The 25459-nt window shown below is 46.2% G+C and overlaps 1 protein-coding gene across 4 annotated transcripts in view; it reads right to left on the bottom strand.

The window, feature by feature from the left end:
• Positions 1-25459, bottom strand: part of ZNF385A (zinc finger protein 385A) — a 471767-nt gene that overhangs the window by 292141 nt on the left and 154167 nt on the right. For 2 of the 4 annotated variants that reach the window (XM_086964817.1, XM_086964833.1), the window contains exon 1: positions 20105-20263. The exons of the other annotated variants lie outside the window; for them this stretch is intronic. In XM_086964817.1, the coding sequence (XP_086820943.1) occupies positions 20105-20120 (16 nt within the window). In that variant the 5' untranslated portion in view covers positions 20121-20263. Of the gene's footprint in view, positions 1-20104; positions 20264-25459 lie in introns of those variants that run through there. 4 annotated transcript variants of the gene reach the window in all.

Raw genomic sequence — 25459 nt, 5'->3', positions numbered from 1 at the left:
TGGCCTCATAGAACTCCTGAATTTGAGCTGGACTTGCTCTAGCTCCTATAAATGTGGAGAGGCGAGGAGTCGGGCTAGTTGCTGTCTCTGCCGCGGAGGGACGCTCCCTCGTCTCGTCGGCCGAGGTGAAGTCAAAGCATGCTTCGACTGCTTTTTTTTCTTGTGGGACCGAGAGTTATCAAAAAGGCAATGATTTGGAGTGGGACAATGACCTCTGACTCAGGGACCGTTAATGGGACCTTCCTCTCGATCGGGACCTCGAACATCAATGGGCTCATGCATTGAACTGCCGGGAGCTTGAGGAATTGCTTCATCAAGGCCTTCGTATGCATGGTGTGGCAGTCGGAACAGGCTTTTGGGTCATGGTCTAGTTCAAGGCACCACAGGCAAACAAGGTGCGGTCCATCACCAACATCTGTCAGTGACAGGTGCCGCAGGGTTTGAAGCCGGCCTTCTTGGTTGGCATTCCTGCCACACCAGGAGGTAAGACCTCAAAACCTCAAAAAAGACTTTGACAAACATAGAAAAAAGCTTAGTTAAAAAGTGACTATGGGGCAGCTCTTCCCGGATCTGCGCTGACTGGCGCAGAAAGAAACAAAATTACATTGGTGCGTCTAGGTGGTGCCTATATAGGAACCTCAAACGTCACTTCCGGAGTGGATAAACGCCACGTGGGGCCGAACGACACCACCTACCGGTGCACAGGGGTACTGCTCTCAAAACAATTCCGGATCCAGTCTGATGTCTGGGGATAATTCTAAGGCAAGGAATCTGCGACTAGAAGTCTCTAGCAGATAAAAAAAACAATAAAGACTTTGGTGTGTTTTGTGTGAAATGTGGGATCAAAGACACCCACTCCACATTTTATTCATAACAAATATCAACCGAGAGAACTCAAAGATGTTTTGTCCAAGTTAAGTGAATGTTATAAATTAAAAATGATGAGCCATCAATGGCACACTGTTCTAGGGCAAGTGCAGTGGACAATCCCAAACAAGACTGACTTCTGCTTTTAGCACTGTGGGAGACTGTTTTACTCAGACCAGAGGTAGTTCTCTATCCTCCTGTACCTCCCCTACCTTCTCGTGATGTCCATCCTCGCTCCTTTTCTCCTGTCCTCTCCTCTCACTACGGATGCCTTCCTCATTTAGCCTGTTTTGTAACCTCTGTTCTCCAGTGCCGGCTCCACACCATAAATTCCCCATTTCCTTGTCCGCGTTGCGCTCCTCGTAACTGCTGTCATCACGCAAACCCACCTGACTATAATGTCTGTCCACTTCTAACACTGAGGGTCCTTGTCCCGCCCCTTCCTCCCATCGTGCCTTCACACCTGTCTGCCTAAAACTGATCCCTTTCACCCTGCCACTCTCATCGTTCCTGCTCACTTTTTCACCTGAGCTGGGATATCACTCCTCCTGCCTCGTGCCTGTCACCAGGCCTACCACCGAGCCTTCTACTTCAGGTGGACGCTTTTCCTCCTCTTTTTACCATGTAACACTTCCTCTCCAGTGCCTGCTCATTTCTACGACGGAGGTGAGAGGCGTGTGTCTACTGCATCGTTCCTCTCACCGTGCCTGCCCACCTTTCTCCTGCAGCCGGTTCCCTTTCCTGCTGTGTCTTCTCCTTTCTCTCACAGGCAGGGCTTTAAGTGGGCCGGGTCTCACCGGTGCTGAGCACCGGCAGTTTTTTAAAAGGGGGCCTCGAAACGGGTCTCTATCGGACTCTGTTTTGTGCGGGGTTTTTTCCGCACTGCAGTGACAGCAGGCACTTCGATGTTCGCTGCTCACTGCTCATTTTTCGCTAGTGGAGAAGTTATGGCATGACATGCCAGGTGAGTATTGTATGGGGAAGGGAATTTTCTCTCTGGATTTCCCTTCTCTTTTTGAAACTCAGGAGCAGCAACATTGTCGTGGTGTCACCAGGACTTTAAGTCCAAGCATTTTCAATATTACATACAAGCCATCATTGCTGCTTATTTATCTTACACAACTAACAATCATTGACAAATCCAACAGCCCTGACTTGTTGTAGGTAGGATGTTACTTGCTGTATCATATATCTGGATGCAATGACAGAAACAGCAAAATACAAGTCGGTTGACACAATATGCTAAGCACAGATTTTTAGCTAAAGTGTTTTCAAGCCAAGTCCTTACTTACATTGGCCAAACCCCTTTGAAAGACCCCCAGTTTTTTCAGACCACTTAAAGCCCTGCTCACAACCTTTCACACATGCTTTGCTCGGTTTGGCGGCACCTGTTTCCCCTCCTCCCAATGAAAGCCCCTGCTCGGTGTCGCCATTTTCCCTCACAGCCCTCCCTTCGCGTGTCCTGTCCGCATGTCCTTGCCTCAGGTGGTCTCTCTCGCTCCGTGTCCCTCTACCCCCAACGCACGACCAAGGTATGCCACTTTCGCATTCCTCAGAAAAACTGCCCGTTCTCAGAGGAGGGTGAAAGTGAGCGCGGCTCGGGCCCCTGACAGGCTGACGAATGCGCCTGATTTGAAATTTCATGAAGCATTAAATCACGGCCGAGCCCTTGAGGAGAGAGGAGCCGCAGCTGCCGCCAGACCCATCCATCCCTCCTCTTCTGACAGACCTTGGTACGATCCACACCGATCCAGCGCGCCGAGAAGCAAGGCCGCACGAGACCACCATGCAGAAATCCAGTATGAGCAGAAAAAATCAGGAAACGGTCCCGAAGACAGAAAGGGCACATAACGTACCTATACACAGTGTCTAAAGAGACAGCTTTGTCATTTTAAGCACTGCAAATAACTACAGATCGGAATATAAAATGCAACGTTATTCGTTTTTTTCGGCCCTACTGGAATTCGACCATCATGTCATATATGGGCTGCAACCGCTTGAACAAATTAGTCATCTTCTGAGCTGTACATTCAAACTTTTCTAGGTCAATTCACCCTGGTACGCATAGACTATAACTCCTAAATCATGAACATGGAACTTCCTGGCCAGGAGTGAGGCTGGTGGAACACCGAGTAGCAAACCGTAATAACATCGCACGCGCCATGAATGGGGTTTAGTCTATTCAGAAGATGAGGCATGACATACCTTTTGAAGAGTGTAAGAGAAGGAGCAAACTTGGAAGCCATTTCAAATTTCTGGGCCACTGTCTGGGGAAAAAAAACTCTTCTTGAAGCTAGACATTTAATGCGAAAAAGCAATTTGCTCCTGGAATCTCTCACACCACTGGAGGTCTTTCATTTATGCATTAGGTATTTGCCATTGTCCATGTGAGAACTTAACAGGTAATTGAATCTGCGCTATATGTGTTTCTTGATTCCAGCTGCAACGATATTTGAGAGAGACGGGAAGAGAGATTGAGTAGATGAACCGGTCGGTATTTCAGAAAATTGAGGCGCAAAGTGGAGGACAGATTTGATGTAAACAAGATGCTATTTGGCAATACCAATAACATGATCATTGCTGTAGTCAGGTCTTGATAGAAAAAAAAAAAGCTTGAACGGGTAATTCGAGCTGCGCTTTGGGGTGGGAAGGCCTCAAGTTTAGAATCACTTGCAGTTCATACCATGGCTCTGATATATGATCCACATTGAATCTGAAGTCGAGGACAGATCCCCGGGATTTAGGAGAGGTGAGAGTCCTTGATGAGACCCTGGGGATCCTCCTACCGGAAAGAATGAACCATATCTTGTTCTTTACAAGAGAGAGGGTTTTAGTTGCTTAACCTTAGCTTCATCTGTACATGCAGTTGATTAGGCAGATGTGCACAGATAAAACTTCTGTTTTGCCTAGGTTCTCTTTTTAGTTGAGAGAAAATATATGGTGTGGTGAAAGACAAGTTATCCTTGCTGTACAGATTTAAAGATACGTGGGACTGGGCCCATTTTATGTCATGTTCCATTACTGCCATTGAATGAACCCCTAGAACTTTAATATTCTGGGCCTCGTTTACATTTTTGGACACCCCCAGTTCTGAGTTAGAGTGGTCTGTTGCCATTCCATTTGCTAAGAGGTTAGTTATACTAGATAGTGTCTGATGAGCTTAGAAAAGACTAGTGCATTGTTTAGGGAAGCATTTTTTGGGATAGTGGCTCGCACAACCTTGTGACGGATTTGCAAAGAGCATTATGTGCATGGATGTCTTTATCGAAGGAATTTGCTCCGTTCTTCTAGGGTGCAAGGTATTTCTTTGCTCGGGTTCATGCCACAGTTATGTTTGGAGGCATCTTTACCCATAATGCACCTTCCAGGAAGTGCTATGTGGATGCTGCCATTTTAGGGTTGGGCTAAAGTCTTCTGGATGGTTCACACGTGCATTGGTGAGAGGGTAGAGATGTGTTGCCAAGATGGCATACGTTTACCCAACTACTTTGGGTGTGCACTGAATGGCACCAGGCAATGTGTCAAATGTACACTCTTGTTGCAGGGCGATGTGTGAGCACACTCTAACCTGGATGTGTCAATGCCCATGTGCAATAAGTCGTGTGATCCTGTACGCCTAATTAACCGCATCGCTGCGGCGGCTTTTCCCGCTGTGTGCGGCATTTTTGAAAATACCGCGTTACATGACGAGCTCAGCTCGTCATCAGCATACGAGCGCCGTAGCTGATGACGAGCTGAGCTCGTCATCAGCAGCGAAGAGGTTAAGTAGTGAGAGGCCATGATTTGATAAGTGAAGACACATAACATCTGTGAATGTGGCCTGGGCACACTTGAATCCATGCCATGTGTTTTCCACTCTGTGTTTTGCATCCCTCTGAGGCCTGTCAGTCCATTTAACTTTGGGCTTGATGTTTCAGTTTTAGTAACATGGCCTTCGGGTCACCAAGGATAGGGGGGGGAGTGTACAATACTGCTTGTTGTTAAAAGGCAACATTGACTGAAGATTAGCGCAAGCCTACCACGTACGCCAAGGTTTCCAGAGGGAGTATTCCCAGCAGTGAGGCGTTTCTCTGTTATGCGCTGCCCTCAGTCCTCCCTCTAAAAGCACCAAGGCGATTTCTCGAAGGTTACATCTCTTTTTTTTTTTGATTGCCAGAAAGACTGGTTTAGCTGTAAAAATTGATAGTCTTGGTGCAGTCGCAATAATATTCATCCCCCATTAGGGTAAGGTAGGATTGCAAACAAAATACAAATAAGGCTTGTCCAGGTGTACAGTCGCCACTCACCTGTACAGATGAGTGTCCAGTAACATGAGTATGCAGATGTTAGGACTTCCCAGGCGCAAGCCATACACGGCTGTCTCAGCTGTTTTCTGAGGTACAGTGCGACCAGGACAGGACAGGCCCGGGTATGTCCATCTGTCCGGGTAGATTTCTGCATATGTCTCGGTTTACAGAGAAATACACATAGGGAGGTACGTTTTAAAACGTTCCAGAGCACTGTGAGGTGCCATGATCAGAACGCAAATTTATTAACATTGATGATATTGTGTGTAAAAGTTTAATTTAACTACAGCTTAGTGACTCATTGTCTGTGTTTTCTACTAGGGTGAGCGCTCTCAATTTAGTGATTTGTTCCCATTTCTTGATGCAAAAGTTTAGTCCTACTTCTATGTTAGTAGAATTTTTATAGTTTTCATAATCTGGCCACCATACTGAAGTGTCCCATGACGTTCAGTACAAAAGAGCATAGGCGTACACCGCCTGAAAGGTGAAACCTGACCACAGAGCAAGAATCAGCTGAAGATAAAGAAAAAAATAGACTTGAAATTCGGCCACACTGAATAGGCGCAGATCCAGTTAAAGAGCGGAGTTCTGGGGTAAAGGAGGAAGTTTGGCTGCGTTCACCGACACAACAAAGAAACAAGCATTTTCTAAATTTACAATTAGGGATGTGGTAACTGGAGGCCCCTGTTATTGTCAAGTCAGGAGACAGGCAGTGTCACATGGTGTAGGTGTCAGTGTGCAGCCCTTCCCTCCACCCTCCGAGGACTGTAGGAAGACGCCATGATGGCTGCATCCGTCGTTGGAAATGGAAACGTAAAGATGCGGGTACTCACCGTCTTATAGTACCTGTTTGTTACTAAAAGGTGTCAGTGCTCCCACCGTAAAAGTATGGTGCCACTCTGAGCAGGGCTCCTACCATGGCTTTAAGTGGGCAGGGTCTCACCGGTACTGAGCACCAGCAGTTTTGTTAAAGGGGGTCTCGAAACGGGTCACTATCGGGCTCTGTTTTTTGTCCTGGCACAGGCACTCCGTTTTTTCCTCAGACTGCAGTGACAGAAGGCACATAGATGTGCGTGTGCCCACACGGCTCACTTCTCACTATTGGAGAAGTTACAGCATGACGTCATGCCAGGTGAACATTGTCGCAGAAGGAAAATCCTTCAACCCTTTCCGTGCTTATGACGGAACCACGCCGCCATGAGCCACGGGCTGCGTGTGCTCATGACGGCGTAGTTCCGTCATGCGGCTGCCGCTCCACCCACGCGGCATTAATTCCCCGCCTGTGCGGGGCGAATTAATGAGCGGGCGGGCCGTGACGGAATCACGCCGTCATGAGCACACGCCGCCCGTGACTCATGACGGCGTGGTTCAGTCAGGAGCACCGCAAACGCCGTGCTCACCCACTAGCCCCCCGCGCCGCGGCAAAGGGGTTAAAGAGTAATTTTCTCTCTGGATTGCCCTTTTCTTTTTGAAACTCAGGAGCAGCAACATTGTCGTGGTATCACCTGGGCAGTAAGTGGAAGCTTTATCAATATTATATACAAGCCATTGTTGCTGCTTATTTATCTTATGCAACTAACAACCATTGACAAAGCCAATAGTCCTAACTTGTTGTAGGTATGATGTTACCTGTTGCATCATATCTGGATGCAAGACAGAAGCAGCAAAATACAAGTCAGGCGGCGCACTATGCTAAACACAGATTTTTAGTTTACGTGTTATAAGCCACGCTCTTAATTACATTGACCATGCATGCCCCTTTATGAGACCCCCACCCCCAGTTGTTTCATCCCACTTAAAGCCCTGGCTTCTACTCTCCCTTTGAAATCAATGACATGCAGGAATTCAGCACCAACAGTACCTGCCCATTTAAAGCACTGACTGCACCAACAAAAATCAAAAGCTGTTCAGGAACAAAGCTGATAATCCTGCATCAGAACAGAAGCATACGTGCACCCCAGCAACACCTACAACTAATAAGATGCCAACACAAAGCCAGGAAACCAAACGATGTCAGTCAGTCAACAAAAGCATGACTGCCTACCCTGCTAGGGACTGTGAGGACATTTGGGGACAGTAATCCTGTTAAAGCTGTAGGCCCTAAAATATCTTCCAAAAATTAAAACTGCTCGCTACATAACCTGTGAATGCCTTTATATGTCCTCCGGTCTCGCTCTTTAAAACACAAAAGGTGTACAATTCCGGGACTCAACATTTAGAAATAATCTCCTCTATGGATGGGTTTCAGTAGTTTTTAATGAGTCTGTTGGTAAAGAAAAAGTTTTTGGGAATCTGGATTTTGAGGGACTACCTAGTACATCATTGCACTGTTTTTGATTGCCTTGAGTTACCATACAACATCATGTCACAAGCACACCAGTATCGGGTTGGTATGCTGCCTTTCTTTGGCCAGCCCGACATGATGCAGGCTTCTCTCTAGGGGCCAAATGTAGGTCACCAAATACCGGTCGGTAACGGCGGATTTCGGCCGTTAGCGACCGGTATTTGGTGATTGGGATGTAGGGGGCCTAAATTTTACAGAATCAGTAAATTTACCGAATCAGTAAAATACCGATTCGGTAACTCTACAGAATCAGTAAATCTATATGTAGGTGGCACTGCAAACAGTGCCACAGGCCCCTAAGAATTCGTTATTTACCATGTAATACTATTGCATGGTAAATAACGTATTCTTGTGTACATGCACATCTGTGCATGTACACCTGTGCCATGTGGCACACAGACATGCGCTAAGGGCATGTATGTGTGTCACATGGCACACAAACCTGAATCAGGGTTGCAACAGGGTGTCAAAGTGACACCCTGTCCAACTTGTCAATTCGGTAATTTTACCGAATCGGTATTTACCGATTCGGTAATCGCTATAGGAATCAATGTCAATTACCGAATCAGTAAATACCGATTCGGTAATTAACAAATCATTCCTATTCGGTAAAAATTACCGATTAATTACCTACATCTTATTTACCGAATCTAAAATACCGAATAGGTAAAATTCTGTATTTTAGTCTGTAAATAAGATTTACCTACATCTGGCCCTTGGTCTTCTAAAAGTATGAGTTTCATATAACAAATGGGGAGAGGATTTGGCATAAGGATCAGAACTGCCGGCTTTGGAACTGGGGAACCAGGTTTGAGCCTCGGCATCGGCTCAGCTTCCTGTGATTCTGGGCAGATCACTTAATCTCCCTGTGCCTACCAAAAAATGAATGCATCCTTGTGTAACATAACTGGTGCTCATGCAAAGCTCTCCAATACCTTCGGACCAAGTTTGCTCTATATATTAACTGCAAAAAAAGAAAAAAATCAGTATAATTCCGCTGTCAATATCTACTACACATACATTTTAGAGATCGATGTTCCTGCAGTATTTTGTCTTCAATCAACCCATGTCAAGGGAAAAACAGAAAGGACTTTCAGACGCAGGACCCTTCTTGCCAAGAATCAGTGCTTTATTGCAGCCAATCGAGTTCAAGTCTTCCAGCTCTTCCATAGACAACAGATGCTGGAGCCTTCTGTCCTGAACCCTCATGGGTGGGGGGTCTGACAGCCCCTGGTGAGGGGAACTGGAGACCCTGTCTACCAATGTGTGAAGCGCCCGAATGGGAACCATTCATCTTGGGAGGAATTGCTTTTTCATGAATCCTTGAGGCGCACTGCACGAAGCCTGACCCTAATACAGGGAAGGGGAGGGGGGGGGGGACAAGACCGCTCTCAGGGTCAGACCAGGACAAAAAATAGTCCCAAGCACAATAAAAAAACAAACATTTGTGAATTACACAGCTAAAGAAACATTGGCAAAGCAAATATGTGTCGCCTACGCAAGAGCTATTGGCTTTGCCAATGGGTTTTAGCCATTTTATATGCCAGAAAGGATACTGTTCAGCATGGAAAAAAGTTAGTGGCATAAAGGAGAGTGTTGTTAAGTGGTGTAGAGTAGATGGTCTTGGACTGCAGTTGAGTGTCATGGAGTGGCGTAGATTACTGTGGTGTGAGTATTGTGTCAGAGTGGAAGAGCATAGACCAGGGAAGAGTGGCATAGGTTTGAGTGGAGTACAGTGGAGAGGTCAGAGTGGCGTAGAGTGAAGTGGTATGGAGTGGAGTAACATGGAGTGGAATAGAGGGAGTTGCACATAGTAGATTTGATTGTCATAGAGTGGGGTTGTGTAGAGGAGTGGAACGGGATTGAGTGGAAAAGAGTCTTGAGGAGTTTTGTGGAGTGGCACAGAGTGTCGTAGAGTGGGCTGGCATAGAGGGATTTGGGTAGAGCATCAAAGTTGAGTAGAATGTTGTGCAGTGGAATAGATGTTGTAGAGTGCAGGAGGTAGAGTGGCGTAAGTGTCATAGAGTGGCACAGAGTGGAGTAAAGTGTTGGAGTAGAGTGGAGTGAAGTGAAGTGCATGGCGTAGAGTAGACTGGCCTACAGTAAAGTGGCGTGGCGTGGAGTGGAGGGACATACAGTGGAGGGGCATGGAGTGGAGTTCAAAGGAGTGTCAGAGTGGCATATCGTGGAGTGGAGTAGAGTGGCCTTGAGTGAAGTGGCGTAGAGTGCAGTGGTGTAGTGTTGCATAGTAGAGTATAGGGGTGCAGAGTAGACTGGCATAGAGTGAAATGGTGTAGAGTGCATTGATTTCAAGCACAGTGGTGTAGAGTGGGTTTGCATAGAGTGCAGTGCAATAGAGTGGAGTGGCGTAGAGTGCAGTGGTGTAAAGAAGAGGGGTGCAGAGTAGATTACAGAGGCGTAGGGTGTAGTAGGATAGAGTGGAGTGGTGTGGAGTAGATTGTTTTAGAGTAGAGTGAAATGACGGAGTGGTGCAGGGTGGAGTTGAATGGCACAGGGTAGAGTGGAGTGGTGGAGGGTTGAGTGCAATGGTGTAGAGTGGAGTTGAGTTGATTGTAGTGGTGTAGAGTGCAGTGGAATAGATTAGAGTGGCATAGAATGCAGTGGTGTAGTTTGTAGTGGCAGAGTGCAGTGGGGTAGAATGCAGTAGAGTGGTGCAGAGTAGAGTGCAGTTGCTTAGAAGGCAGTGTTGCAGAGTAGAGTGGCGTAGAGTGTAGTTGTGTTGAGTGCATTAGCGTAGACTGGCATAGAGTACATTAGCGTTTGGTCAGTTGCATAGAGTAGAGTGGCATCGAGAGCAGCAATGTAGAGTACAGTGGGGCAGAGTATAATAGAGTGGCGTAAAGTGCAGTGCCGTAGATTAGAGTTTGGTGGTGTAGAGTGCAGTGTTGCAGAGCAGACTGGCATAGAGTGCATTGATTTTGAGTGCAGTGGCGTGGAGTGCAGCGGCACGGAGTGCAGTTGCAAAGAGTGGAGTGGCACAGAATAGGTTGCTGGGGCGTAGAGTTGAGTGTTACAGAATTGAGTGGCACAGAGTGCAGTAGTTTAGAATAAAGTGGTGTAGAGTGGTGCAGAGTAGAGTGGCACCACATAGATTGAAGTGGCCTAGAGTGGAGGGGCATAGAGTGCAGTGTCGTAGAGTGCAGTGACATAGAGTAGGTTTTTTCAGAGGAGAGTGAAGTAGTGTCGAGTGGAGTAGTGCAGGGTAGATTGGAGGAGTGGAGGGGTGCAGGGTAGAGTGCAGAAGTGTAGAGTAGAGTGGAATAGAGTAAAGTGGTATAGAGTAGAATGGCTTCGAGTGCAGTGCCATAGGATGCAGTAGTGCAGAGAAGATTAGAGGGGCTTAGAGTGGTTTGGCCTAAAGTGCAGTGGTGTAGAGTGCAATTGTATAGAGTGGAGTGATGCAGAGTGGATTGGCGTAGAGCATAGTGTTGTACAGTGCATTGGTGTAGCATGACGTTGAGTAGTACAGAGTGGAGTGCATTGGTGCAGAGTAGAGTGGTAGAGTGGCGTAGAGTTCAGGGGTGTAGTGTGTCATGTTGCAGAGTAGTGTGTCATGAAGTGGTGTAGTGTAGGTGACGTAGAGTGCATTGGCATAGAGTGCAGGGGTGTAGAGTAGAGTGCTGCAAAGTAGAGTGGCATAGAAAGCAGTTGTGTACAGTACAATAGTGCAAAGTAGAACAGAGTGGATCAGGGTGCAGTGATGTAGAGTGCAATGGTGTAGAGTGGCAGAGTGAAGTAGCGTAGAATAGAGTGTTGCAGAGTACAGTATGGTGACTTATAGTGTGGTGTTACAGAGTAGATTGCCATAGTGTGCAATGGAGGAAAGTGCATTGATTTTGAGTAAAGTTGTGTAGAATGCAGTGGCATTTAGCATAGTGGTTAGAGTGCTGTAGAGTGCAGTGGTAGAAAGTGGTGCAGGGAAGAGTGGCATAGAGTGTAGTGGTGAACCGTAGGTTGCAGTGACACAGATTAGAGTGGAGTGATGCAAAGTGGAGTAGAGTGGCGCAGAGTGCGGTGACGTACAGTATTTCAGAGTACAGTGAAGTTCCCTAGAGTGAAGTGGTGCAGTGGTGCAGAGTAAATCAGAGTGGTGTAGAGTGGATTTGCATAGAGTGTATTGGTGTTGCGTGGAGTGGTACAGAGTAGAGTAAAGTGGGATAGTGTGCAGTGCTGCAGAGTAGAGTGGCATAGAGTGCAATGGAGTAGAGTACAGGGGTGCAGAGTAGAGTGGCATAGCGAGCAGTGGTCTAGTACAGTGGTGCTGAGTAGAATAGAGTGGCTTAGAGTGCAATGGTGTACAGCAGAGTGGTATAGTGTGCAGTGCAGTAGAATAGAGTGTTGCAGAGTACACTATAGTGTCATATAGTGCAGTGGTGCAGATTAGATTGGCGGACTGTGAAATGGCGGAAAGTGCATTGAATTTGAGTAAAGTGGTTTACAGTGCATTGGCTTAAGGTGCAGTAGAATACAACACAGTTGTTAGAGTAGAGTGGTGTAGGGTCCAGTGGTGCATCATAGATTGCAGAGGTGTAGAGTGCACTGGCGTACATTAGAGTGTCAGAGTGGAGTGGGGCAGATTGGAGTAGAGTGGCGTAGAGTAGATTGTTTCAGAGAAGAGTGAAGTTATGAGTGGTGTGGTGCAGGGTGGAGTGCAGTGGCATACAGTAGAGTGGCGTAGAGTGTGGTGGCAAAGATTTCAGTGGTGTAGAATCGATTAGAGCGGTGTAGAGTGGATTGGCATAGGGTGGAGTGGTACAGAACAAACTGCAGTTGCATAGTGTGCAATGCTAAAGAGTTGAGCAGCTTGGAGTGGAGTGGTGTATAGCAGCAGCAGCTCGTGCAAGTAAGAGCGGTGAGGCTGGGTTGGGGGAGGATTCACAGACTACCACGAGGGAAAATTAAATAAATAATTAATTTCCCCTCTGCATCTGTCGAAATTCCCTTCCCCCTCCTCCTGGCCCCACCGCTCTTACCTGCATGGAGCCGCTGCTGGTGTGTAGTAGGGTGTATGGCCTAGATTGGAGTGGTGTAGAGTGCAGTGACGAACAGTGCAGTGATGCAGATTAGAGTAGAGTGGCATGAACTACATTGGCATAGAGTAGAGTGGTGTAGACTGCAGTGGCATTGAGTGGAGTGATGCAGAGTAGAGTGAGGTGGGGTGGAGCAGTGCAGAGTGGTACAGAGTAGAGTGGAGTGGCGTAAAGTGGAGTATGCATGGTGTGGTAGTGCACTGCCTTTACAAACAGCACATTTTCAATTGAAATGATAATTACATTTGCACAGAAGTACTGTTTTACTGCTAAAACTATACAGCGCACAAACGATAATGTGGAAATGTCATCACTTAGTGTATTGATTTGTTTTGATCGTAATAAAATATTTGTTTCTACAGCACTTCTGAGTTCCCAAAAAATGAACTTCATTTGCCTTTTCTTAATTTGGGTATATTCCCAAATATAGGCACAGTTCTCTTACAGACATTTACATTTTGTTGTGTGCTAGAAAAATATAACATTGTACAACCTTCTTCAAGCACAATCCCGGTACCCAGCATGATTGTCACATAAATACTCTCACTCTGAAGTCAGAGAAAGAAAAGTTTATACCAAGCTCCCTTTGAAAACAGAGCCTGACATTAGGCCTCTGTCTCTGAATGCGCATCAAATGTGAGAAGATAAGAACAAGATTTAAAGGACTGTTTACAGAAAGGAGCACTGGTAGAATAATACAAGGGGACCTTGTTACCAGGCTTTGCTCCACAGAAGGGATGTACTAAAGCTGAACAGCCTAAAACGAACTAAGCCAGCACATAGAAAGCAAGCCAATATGAGTTACGAACCACAAAGCCAATGGTAAGCACTGGGCGTAATGTATTCCCAGGGAAGCTTTCTGAAAAACCCCAAGATGTCTTTAGCAAACTAGACAGGTGGGCTGTCTAGTAGGCTTCGTCCCAAAAAGCGTCCAATATTTGCAAATTGGGACAGTTATGAAAAGACACACACTACAAGTGTTCTGCAAGGTATGAAAGATTGCAGGGATTTGAGATTGATGCAAGAAATGTTTATTTTAATATTAGAGACATCAACAGTAAAAACTTGCCCAGCAGACCATAAAACAGGTCTCAAATAGGCAAAGCACTAGGCCACACACTGAGCTATGAGGCCAGCCTGTCAGACACTGACTGATTGCCCTATAGGCCAGTCCGATGCTGCGCACCCCTTAATATTACCCAAGGTGTCAGTATTTGACCTTAACATTTTCATAACTGTATTGCCTGTACAGGTATGTTCCCCAACCCACTTGGGCTGGCTGTTGCAGTTTCTTTTCCCCACCTTTCCTTATTATCGAACTACTCGTAGTTATGCTTACCCTAACCGCTGTCCAGGAACCCTCCTTTTGGGGCTCTTACCCTGGAACTCACCATTTGAGAGAAAGTCTGACTTGCAGTGGTAAATCTTGATTGAACCAATAATGGAACAACACTAAGCCACAAAATCCTCAGACTAGCTGTGCATCCGCACAATGAATAACAGTAGCTTGTACAGTTTCAAATGCGCTCCATAACCTGTATTAGACTTCTATCCGTGGCCCATGGGACAGGTAGGCGCCAATGGGCCCCATCTGTACATCTGTAGTGGCTGAGCTCACTTGCCACTGGTGCTCTGGTGTCTTTCCTACTATGACTGCAAACTGGGCCAAGTACAACCCTTTCCGCATTTGACTTTTAGGGCAGCGAGAGTGAGCAGCTACAGGCTTCTGTTAAGGGCAACAGCTCACTACTCAACAGTCAACCAACAGGCACAATCAATATTCTTGAGCCCAGTGCTTGTCTTATTAGCAAAGGAACGTACTGTAATCAAACAACAGTACTAAATACTACACATTATAAAGGTGGTTCTGTTACTGCAATGTAGTATATCCCCAAGCAGATCTAATGAAATGCAGAAATCCCTACGGAGCCCACTTCCGCCCACCTCACTCTCTCGTGTCTGAGGCCGAGCAGGGGCGGCTCTAGGCTTGGGGCGACTCTAGGCTTATGGCGGCCCTGGGCAGGGAGCGTAGGTAAGGGGCCCCGGAAGAGCCCCTCCGTGCTCCGCCCTGGCAGGGCGGAGCGCGGAGGCCAGTGAAGAGGGGGGGGGGTCAGGGTGTTTGGAAGTGGAACAGAGCCGGAGGCGCCAAATCCCTGCCAGGGGCCGCCACACAAATATGTATCCATCCTAGAGGATTATTATATTAAGGATATATATTGGCGTGGTGGCCCCTGGGGTTTGGTGGCCCTGTGCAGGTGCACAGCTTGCACATGCCTAAGGCCGCCCCTGGGTGGAGATAAGGGTACAGACATAGGTACAGACCACTAGGGATTACCCCACATTCTGGCCCATAGGTCAGTTTGATTGCCTTTTAGCCCAACAGGTCTGTGCCAGCAAATGCTATGGCTAGCAGCAACAGTTCTCTCTGTCACAGTTTCTCAGTTTGAGCAGAAAGAGTCCAATGTTGCCTGCTCATTGATGGGGGTGAGCTCCAGGCGCAGCCCGTGCAATCGGCGTCTTCATACGCTTGCATTTCGGTGTTGGGGTGGGTGACCACGGACGATGGTCGAGCCTGCCTTCAGGGTCGCAGGCGCTAAGCAATGCGCTCAGCAGGCCTGGAGAGGCTGAGGCTTCACACACCGACACAGGCGGGCGCTTGTGTACAGCAGTTGTGGCCCAAGGGGCAGTAGCAGGCAGATACTTGCCTCCGGCAGTTGTGGCCTTGAACGCAGATGCAGGTGGACACTCATCTTCGGCAGTTGTGCCCTGGAGGCAGATGCAGGCTGACACTTGTCTCTGGCAGCTGCAGGCCTGAAGACAGATGAAGGCAGGAGCTCCGCGTCAGCAGTTGAGGCCCTGGAATGATGTCGCAGCTCCTCTCGGATGGGCACCTCCGCTGATGGTAGCAGTACTAGGCCCTCAGGGTTGGTGGCTGGTAAGCCAGGACCCACACTGATAACTTGAAAATTTTATGCAGTGCATGGTGGGAGCTGCAACCAGAAATCGGGGTACCCTGCCAAATTTGAGTAACCCCCCCCCCCTCAACAGTCACCTGCCTACCCCACACCCTATAAACATTTAAGAGCTGCTTCTCCTTGACAGCCTTTCCTTCTGTAGGGCCATTTGCTCCCCTTCCCTCTCAGAACAGGCAGGCTTCTAGGCTCTAAGGAGACTCAGCTTCTCCAGCACGTTGAAGACTTCAGGTGAACCCTCACCGCAGGGATATTGTCTTTCATGCAGACACCTGCAGTCCTCATTAGACTCTGGGAACACTCCCTTCCTTGGTCATGAAGGATTTCAAATTCGAATAAAGAAGGGTGGTTTGGGTCCAACATTTATGCACATTTTGCAGACAGGGAATGTGGATCTACGGTCTCAGGCTTGAGAACAGGCTTAAGGAGGTTCTCTTTCATTTTCAATTTCTAGGCTGCTCTCCAGTCACAGCCTTTGTGAAAATGTGATGGTACTCAAAGGAGGTAGCAAAGGGGTCGGTTCCAAGCAGAAGTACCCACAACATGGTAACGGCGAAGTCTGAGTTCTCTGCACCTGGCTGCTATCACCTTCCAGAAGCAGCAATCAAAGAGCACGCCCTGCATAGATACTTCCTCATCTTACTCAAAAGAAACCGAGGTTCCACTCTCCTGCCTCCCATCTATCACATGGCAGTGCACAGGAAAGACCAATGAGCAGTTTCAGACTTTTGCAACATGGCCCTCATGGAGTTTATAAAGGTATTGCTGTCTCCATCTTATTTATTTATTTATTTTGTTTTAAAGTTTTATATAGCGCGAACAAGATCTTTGCAGATATCAGAGCGCTTTACAGAAACAGGGGGTAGGGGCAACAGGCGGGTGATTAAACAACTTATTGGGTTCAATACAATAGTCAGTAGTAAGTAATAAGTGAGTGACATAATAGGATAGCAGTCATGTGCAGAAAAATAACCAAAAAAACAACAAAAAAAATCAGTTAACCAATAATACAAAAACGGCGTAAAGTCTTTGATCCAGCGTCAATAGAGTTCATGTGAAACTTTGGCTATAAGGATGGCTAATACCACTTACTTAAAAAAAAATTATAGAAAAACACGGGGTAGGGGCATCAAGAGGCTGATTAAACCAACTATTGGGTACAATATAGTAGTCAGTAGTAAGTGAGTAACATAATAGGATCGTAATCATGTAAGAATATGATGACAATAATCCATCAGGTATCCAATGATACCAAAATGGTGCAAAGTCTCTGATCCAACAACAATAGAGTTCAGGTGAACTTGGCCATAAGGATGGCTTTTACCTCTTTCTTGAAAAATGCAGTGGAGGAGATAAGCCTGGTTTCAGGAGGGAGTGCATTCCAGATCCTGGGTGCCATTCCCGAGAAGGAGCGTTTGTAAGTTTTTTCCTTCCGGATTCTACGAGGTTTCAGGAGTAGATTTTTTGTACTTCACCCTCCAGTCACAGGAATGAAAGACACACACTTTCATTGTTTAGGGACGTTATGTTCCCCCTCCGTCCTGTGCCATGCTAAACCACGGGCATCCAAAATGGATCCCACTGGCCCCAGTACACAAATTCATACAAAACAGAGAGTCCTACTACCAAACATGTACAACATATGCACTTTGCATACACACATACTTAACATACACATGGTATGTCAATGCAAGGTTCTGTATTTCACATACCGCAGCATTTCACATAAGAAGAGTTAGTATGCTTTGCTCTAACTGACACACAGAAAAAGGTCTGGTCACAACACAAATTCACAAAACATGGTACGCTGCCACCACCGCGTTACTTGATGTACCTACACCAACAACAGTCGGCCATTGCCTAATCTGAGAGTACGCTTGGTGCTTTCCTATAAGTCACAGGACAGGTCCCGGACCTCGCATTGTCAAGGACAGCCTGGGTTACTGTGACGCCAAAGCCAGTTTGAATGACAAGCTACTAGTTTCAACTGCAGTCAGGCACTTAGGGTTGGGGTAGGTGCCCATTCACCATGCAGGGGGCATTCCCGTTCCAACAATCTGTGCCCTCAAGCAACTGTGAAGTTGATTACCAGAGGTCTGAATTCTTAGAACTAATTAGCATATTTGAAATCATCACAGGAAGTGATCTCACACAATGTTGAAATCAATAACATGAGAATTGACCCAAGTTAAATCATTAAAAAAATAATAAAGCTAGATTGAAATAAAATAACACCAAAACCTCACTAACTAAGTCTCATGGCTCACAAACACTGGTTGAGCAGTTGGTAAGGGGTCTAAACCAGCTACCATCATTTAAGGGGATCTGTAGGAGTGGCCCCTGTGGTACTGTGACCTTTTCATCACTAAATATCTATTCACCGCAATGCAGATCTCTGGATGACATCACATTTATTCGGCCAGGTGTGACATTTACCTTTCTGAGTGTGAGAGTTCAGCTCGACACCCAGATGTGTGAGTCCCACTTGCAATGAGTGAGCCTTGCTGGATTACATCTGATGTGGGTTGTTGTGCAATCTGTATTACTATAACCATTGCATTATCATTTTATTTTTATTACCTTATTGCCAGTGGAGGTTAGGGCGGGATGGGGCCATGCTGATGGGTGTCACCTCAGCAGTAGGGAGAAGTGGTAGGAACTTATAAGAGCACATGTCAGTTTTGCCGCCCGTCTTAGGCCGGCCGTCCTTATGTTTCTCCAATCCAACTGTGTTTTACAGTTGGGTTAGAGATAGGCTGCAGGCTCCCTGTGCCTGAGCAAGCGTTAAACCAGGCCAATCCAGGCTCTTCCCTCATGCTAGTATGGCATGAGAGCAGCTTCTAGATTGGGTCGGCAGCCTGTGCAATGAAGCCCATCCACTTCCGGGACAAGAGGAACAATGAGGAAGCCAGCAGCAGAGAGTCAGGTAAGTCTTTTTATTTTATTTTTAAAACCAAAGCCCCCCCTCCCAACCACTTTACTGTAGCGGCAGCCGCTACTGATATGACAACCACTGGACAACGCGGGGCGTATTTAAGCAAGTAGCCTCAGCACAAGGAACAAACCAGGACACGCTGTTGCCAGCTGCCTGGTGGGGTGCTTAAGGATGACAAGAGTTGTAAGTCAAGAGTACAGCACAAAGAAAGTGCGTGAGTGGGGCGGTGCTACAGGTCGAAGCGGACGGGATCGCTTAGGATTTTCACCGTCAAGCTTTTTTTTATTTTCATTTTGCCAAAAAGAGCTTTCATACTTTTTTGCTACTAAAGACAAGTATCTTGGAAAGCCTGATGCTGACTTTGCCTCAGCCTCAGGCTGATGGGGAAGGAGGGAGGAGAGCGAAGTAAGTGAAGAGACAGACCGCTGAAGAAGAAAGAAGCCGTCTGTCAAGGGAGGCTGCAACATGAAAGAAATGCAAATGTGTATAATTGGTTAATCAGCAAATCTAAAGGCCGCCGGGAGTCACAGTGTAGTTTAATTGATACAATCATTTCAAGCTTCATTGTGCCAAATATAGTTTTTGAGAGATACTGCAAGGTTGTTACCAGTTTCCCAAATGCAACATTTTAATGGAAACCAATAGAAAAGTTAGCCTATTTTCTACTGTGACTTAAAAAAATGTTTAACTGTTGAGTTACATTTACACAGTGCTTTCCGACAGTGGCTAGGACTTAACAGCAAAAAATATGCTATTATTCCCTAGTGCACCAACTGGGAGTCAAGTCAGCAAACCCTCCAACACCAAGACGCCTTAAGCGGTGCATTAAACAACTGAGCTTTCCTTAGCAGATCAATGCATTTTCCACAGATTAGTTCAACTTGCATACATTTTTTCTTTTAAAGTGTGTGCATTTTATTTCATATGCAGTTACCCGTAGATGAAAGACCAACAAAATAGTTACAAAATATTTCGTTTTTTTTTAGCGACGTCTCTGACCCGCCCCATACACTGGCCCCACCTCTATCGTGCACTGGATTACAGTCACAATACATGTGTTGCACTTTGTTCACTGGGTCCTGCTGCACAAATGGCGTTAGGTTCCACGAGAAAAGGGGGGTGAGAGGTCATAGCGTGCACAAAACAAAGCCCGATAGAGACCCTTTTCTAGGCCTCCGGTGCTCAGACCCGGTGAGACCCGGCCCACTTAAAGCCCTGCGTGTAGCCTTTGAGCTCTACATGTAAGGTCGATCATACCTTCCGCGTGCACGCTGCCAACGAAGGTTACAGCAGATCAAACTTGAGGTCATTTGGCAGGAAAGATGTCGTTCATTTGTGGCCAGACCCAAGTACTGACACGTCTGCGTTTGAAAAATACACCACACTCCTGACTCAGGCCAAAAGGTGAACGGGCTTATTATTTTGGGGATTTTCTAGCAAACCGATGTTCTAGAAAGTTCCATGGGGCTGCGGTAGGAATAAGTCAGGCACCTCGGATCACTAACAGCCAAAACGACCAGTCGCTTAATAGGAACATCGTCCAACGTTACCTCTGGCTCTGTTTGTCCGAACTCACGCCACACAGACGCAGCACGCACGCGTAAACAACACTGGAAGCCGCAGTGCTTCAAAGCTGGCGAACAACCTACCAAGGAGCTGTGGCATTCTAGGCGCTGCAACCGAGGCGCCTCGCTGCCCCGGGGCTGGAAGGAGACAGACGGAGGCGCCGGAGATCTTGGAAGAGCGAGGGCTCGGGCTGCTCGCCCAAAGGAGGAAGTGTGTGCGAGTCTCAGGCACGAAAAATAGGGAAGAGGAGACAGCGAGGGCCTGCTCAGCAGAGAAGTGACATACAGGGCCATCTGGAAGGACAACACAGGGGCCGGGCTGCATTTAAATAACTTCGTTTAGAGGGGTCAGTGCTTGCTGTGACCCTGGAGCGGGCGGGCCTAAGAGGAGATGGGAAAAAGAGGTGCGCAGCACCCACCACACACCACGTGGAACAGTCAAAACAAATGCACGTTTACAGTACTTTGGGTATGCAGCCCACTGCACTACTACATCAACTGCATGCATTTATACATGTTTTACGAACAGTTAGTGTCCGAGAAAGTGCCCAACAAGAAAGTAGCAAGGCCAAAAAGACAATTGTAAACGGCCCCCTAAGGCGCCTTAGAAGCCAGCCAGCGCTTTACAAAATTAGTACCCAATAAACATACGTGTAGCTCTGTAGCATGATGGAGACCCACCCGTGTTCCAAAAGAGCTGAGCTGCTGGGTGTACTGAGCAACCAGGGATATTCCTTGAACCTTGACAGGGTTCCAGAGTGGTGTGCTACTCGCCAGAAAAGCGCTTCAACACCCATCAGGGTTAACACGTGCTATATGAATGCAAACCTTTCTTCCCCTTTTATCCCTCCGCTATCCTTCTCACTCCAAATAACTAACTAATATCCACCACTGAAATAACTTAATATTTCACCATATTAATTCACCACTAATCCTTTATAGGCTTCCTTAATAGCGTGCGTCAACAAGCGCTATATAAATACAAACCTTTTTCCTCCTCTATCCTTCTGCTATCATTCCAAATCCAAATAACTGACTAACCTATCCACCACTTAAAATGTACTTGCATGTTTCACTATACTAATTCAACACTAGTTCTCTATGGGTCCCGGAGTAGAGTGCTACTCGCCACAAAAAGCGCTTCGACGCCTCATCAGGGGTAGTAAGCGCTATATAAATGCAATTACAATACAATACAATACATACACAGCCAATACCTCGACCGGGCGCGGCTGAGGTGATAAATAAAAGGGGACAAACGACTGCACGAGGTTAAATCCCAGCTACCAAACAAAGTGTGTGTGTCTGTTCTTTTGGTACTGTGGCCTGGTGGGCCTAACACAGTGTGGCCTGAGTTCCAGCCTTCCCACCCCAGCACACTTGGTACGAAAAAAATACCTGACAGTTTATGGAAGCTAGGTAAAAATGTAATCGACAAATGTAAAAAAACAAATCAAAGGGAAGAATGAAAGATGGAAGCAAAGAATGAATGATAAAATAATGAAAAAGATGAAAAAAGCAAAGAAAAAGAAACCATTTAAATTAGGAAACTAGAATGGAATGAGAAATAAAAGGAGAAGGCAAAAGTCGAAAGATACATTTGTGATGAATGGAAAAGAGAAAATATACGGAAAGAGAAAGTGAAAATAGAATTGAATATGTTCAAGAGATCTAAAAATGGCAAATAAAAGCAATCAACAATAGACGAAGAAAGATACATTGGCAGAGAAAAGGCAGGACAGAAAAGGAGGGAGACACTTACAGACAAAGTAAAAGATCTCAAAGTTTGCCTTCTGAGAAAAAGTAGCTTACAAATAATGAAAGGGTGTATAAAATGCCAGGCGCAGACGCGATGCACAGAACAGAAAAGTCAAGAGGAGGCTGGCAAACACAAAAACAGACAGTAATACGGCAGAAGTGAATACTGCAATCAAAAACACAGAGGACATCGGCTGTAAGCAAAAGGCCATAGTGGTGATGGATCATCCCCAGGACAGGTGGAGAGTGAGTGAAGCTAGAATTGAGAGGCGACCTATGCAAAGAGAATACTATGCGATTGACAGATATTAAATTGTCCGATGTCAGAAATGCCAAAGTCCATAGGTCTGGCTTGCTAAAGTAACCACACGCAAAACAAACATGCGCAAATGCTATTTCCATGCATTAGACCTATTGGCTTTGCTAAAGGTTGTGTTTTAAAGCTTCAAAGTACAAATTGTGGAGCAAGTGTTAGATCTGGGAAGGGAAAATATTAGAGAAAATCATAGTTAATGGTCATAACCGGTGCCTGCTTTCTACGTCAGACCAAGTCAACCACGTAGCTTGCATCTGTTTTGGACTAATGCGTAGCCGCCATAAAATCTTTAAATGGGTCCCACTGTCATCTTGTATTCCACAGGTCCACGGATTAATAATCAGTAGTCGGGACTATGGCAATGCCCTTTTGGCCTCTATAAACGAAGAGCACCTAACAAAACTCCAGGTCCTTCAGAACACGGTGGCCAGATTGGTTCTAAACCTCCCACCCCGTTCCCCCTTGGCACCTAGTCTGAAAGCTCTTCATTGGCTCCCAGTCAGGAAATGGATCAATTTTAAGATTAATTGTCTAGTACACAAAACCCTTAGTGGACAAGGACCTCATTATCTGGCTAACAAACTGAAAGGTATCAGCCCTCCAGAACTCTCCGATTCACCAATAAAAATCTTCTAACTATCTCGAAAATCGGCGCTGGAAGATCATTTTCCAGTCTTGCTCCCACTTTGTTGAACACACTGCCTCTGCATCTTCATACAGAGAGCGATCACCAGAAGTTCCGTAAATTTCTTAAAACCTGGCTATTCTGAGACTATTTTCCCTTTAGTTTGTCCCCCTTCTTCTCATCCTTTCCTGTTTTCTGAGTTCAGGCTAGCGCTTTGAGACCTCAGGGTGATATTTGCACTTAACAAGAACCAATATATAACATAACATGCTTTCCATCTAACGGGGTGCATCTGTGCTGTTTTCCAGCAACATAGACACCCATTAGTAGTGAGCATCACTTAAAGATGTAGACTTTCAAGAGGGCATCACTGGTTTTCCAAGAATAAAGTTACAAATATTTAAATAGAAAATGGGATAAAGTAAGGATGAGCGGAAAGGAATGGGAAAATACAGCAATGAGAGAAAAAAGAATGATAACGAGGCTATAAGAAAAAAAGGAATTGAACATAAAAATAAGGAGAGAACAAATAAGAAGGAAAAACTAAGAAGGGAAGAATGAAGAAAAGAAGGACGGGAAAGACAAACTAGGAATGAAGAAAATACTGAATGCAGGGGTGGAGAAAGAAGAATGAGATGATAAAGAATTAAAGAAAATAAGGACGGCAGGAACGGGTAACAAGCATTGGCAAAACCAATAGGTCTCCACTTTGAGAACTAATGGCTCTGCCAATGCCTTTTGTTTAAGCTGTACAGCACAAACAAAAGGGAAAAAAGGTGCAATGACACAGCTGCAGCCTTCTGTAAAAGTTTGCAAGCATCACGATGCATGCGTGTGCTGTGAGTACCTTTTTTTAACTTAAGATCGATTAGAAAATAAAATGAAGTAGGAAAAAGAAGTGGCGCTAAACACATATTTATAAAGCAGAAAGGCTGGCAGTAATTTTTTGACTGGCACTCCATAAAAATGTAAAAATTAAAAATAGGACTGCTGTGTGATAGAGCGGGCAACAGAGAAGCAGGTTGGGGAAGCACGTGTGGGGGGGGGGGGGGAGAGAAAAGAAGCACACAAGGGAGAGAGTAAGAAGGAAAGGGCGGGGAGACACACAGGAGAGAGTGAGCAACAAAGGGGAGAAGCAAACGAACAGGAGCAACATGGAGCAAGAATGGAGAGAAGCACACAGGTTAGGAGAGAGCAACGCTCACAGAGGAGAGAGCAACATGGAGAGTGGGGGGAGAGAAGCACACAAGGGAGACAGCTGGAAAATACATGCACTTTCATGGAATCTTCGAGCTTAAAGAAACAGTAGTTCATTCAAAGTGAGCAGTGGAAAAACAAAATAAAGAGGGTGTGCTTCCAGGAAGGGAAAATACAAGATGGACAAGGCAAGCAACTGACTAAGAAGAAAATAAACAACAGTAATGCCAACCAATGGTAAGCAATGCTTTAAGCCCACTGCAACTTCCTGATAAGCTGAAAGGGAGGCCATTTCCAAGAGCAGAACACATGGCAATTAAGGAAACAAGGAGAAAAAAAACAGGTACATAACGAGGGAAAAAAAGAAAAACGTAGTGAAAAACAAAAAGTAAGAGAGAGAAAAAATATACAAAAAGAAATAGAACAAACATTATGAATGAATGAAGGATAAAGTGAGAAAGACACAAAAAAGGGAAAGAAGCCTACAGATATAATCGATTAAGGACGCAAGGCAGGAGAGGAGGAAGAAGAACGTCTAAGTGATGACAAAAGAAGAAAGAAAAAAATACAATGATGAATCACGGAAGGAAGAAAAGCAATTCAAACAAATGGGAAGAAAGAAAAAGAAAAAAAGATTGTCATAGAGTTTGGAAGACGAGATGCTGTCACAAACGTGGCAGAAAGCCCATACGCCGTAGTACAAGTACATCATATCCCATTGCACTTTTAATATAGTAATACAGTAGACAGGACACTACTTGTCAGACCCAAATGGTGTGACAAGCAGGGCCGGTCCTAGGCATGGGCGGTATGGGCAGCTGCCCAGGGCCTCGCGCTCAGGGGGCCCCCTGCCGGCCCCGCAGAGTAGGGAAAAGCGCACTCGCGCAGGCAGTAAGGCACTTAGAGGGGCCTCACATCTTCCCTTTCGCCCGGGGCCTCAGAAGGCCTCAGAAGGCCTAGGACCGGCTCTGGTGACAAGATATGACATTTACAACATAAGACATCCAAAAGGCAAACATGGCCACAAACGCTCACGACACCAATGAGGGCATGTTTAGTTCTTCATAGCTGGATGGGGCGGATTAGATAAACCTTCATTTACAAATGTCTTGAGGAGCTCAGGTCAGACTAATACCGAAGCAATAAGAGCCGCCCGGGATTTCCGACGGATTAGGTGATTTGTAACAGAATCCAGCTGTCTTTGTCCCCTCCCCGGACACCCACCGCTCATGTTCCGGGCAGCTGTCACGTGTGAGGGAGGGCACGTGGGAACGGAAGTGGAGGGGCGGGGCATACAATTCCAGGTGCAGAGAAGGGCAAAGTGGCAGGTGAAGGAAGTCTTCAAGGGAATGGACAAACCCTAAAGGAGGGGTGCAGGGGGAGGGTGAGCTCAGGCCCCGTGGGGTACGTATGGGTGGAGGCAGGGCACAAGTCCAAAGAAAAGAAGTGGGGGGACTAATTAGGTTAGGCTGTAAGCTAGTGAAATCATGACGCGTGCCATCACAGAAAATGATGTCACGATGCATGACATTGCAAGTGACAT

This window comes from Lissotriton vulgaris, chromosome 1_1 (genome assembly GCF_964263255.1).
Source record: "Lissotriton vulgaris chromosome 1_1, aLisVul1.2, whole genome shotgun sequence".
NCBI classification, from domain to species: domain Eukaryota; kingdom Metazoa; phylum Chordata; class Amphibia; order Caudata; family Salamandridae; genus Lissotriton; species Lissotriton vulgaris.
The sequence above is the reverse complement of the archived record's forward strand: the minus strand, read 5'-3'. Positions and strand labels throughout refer to the sequence as shown.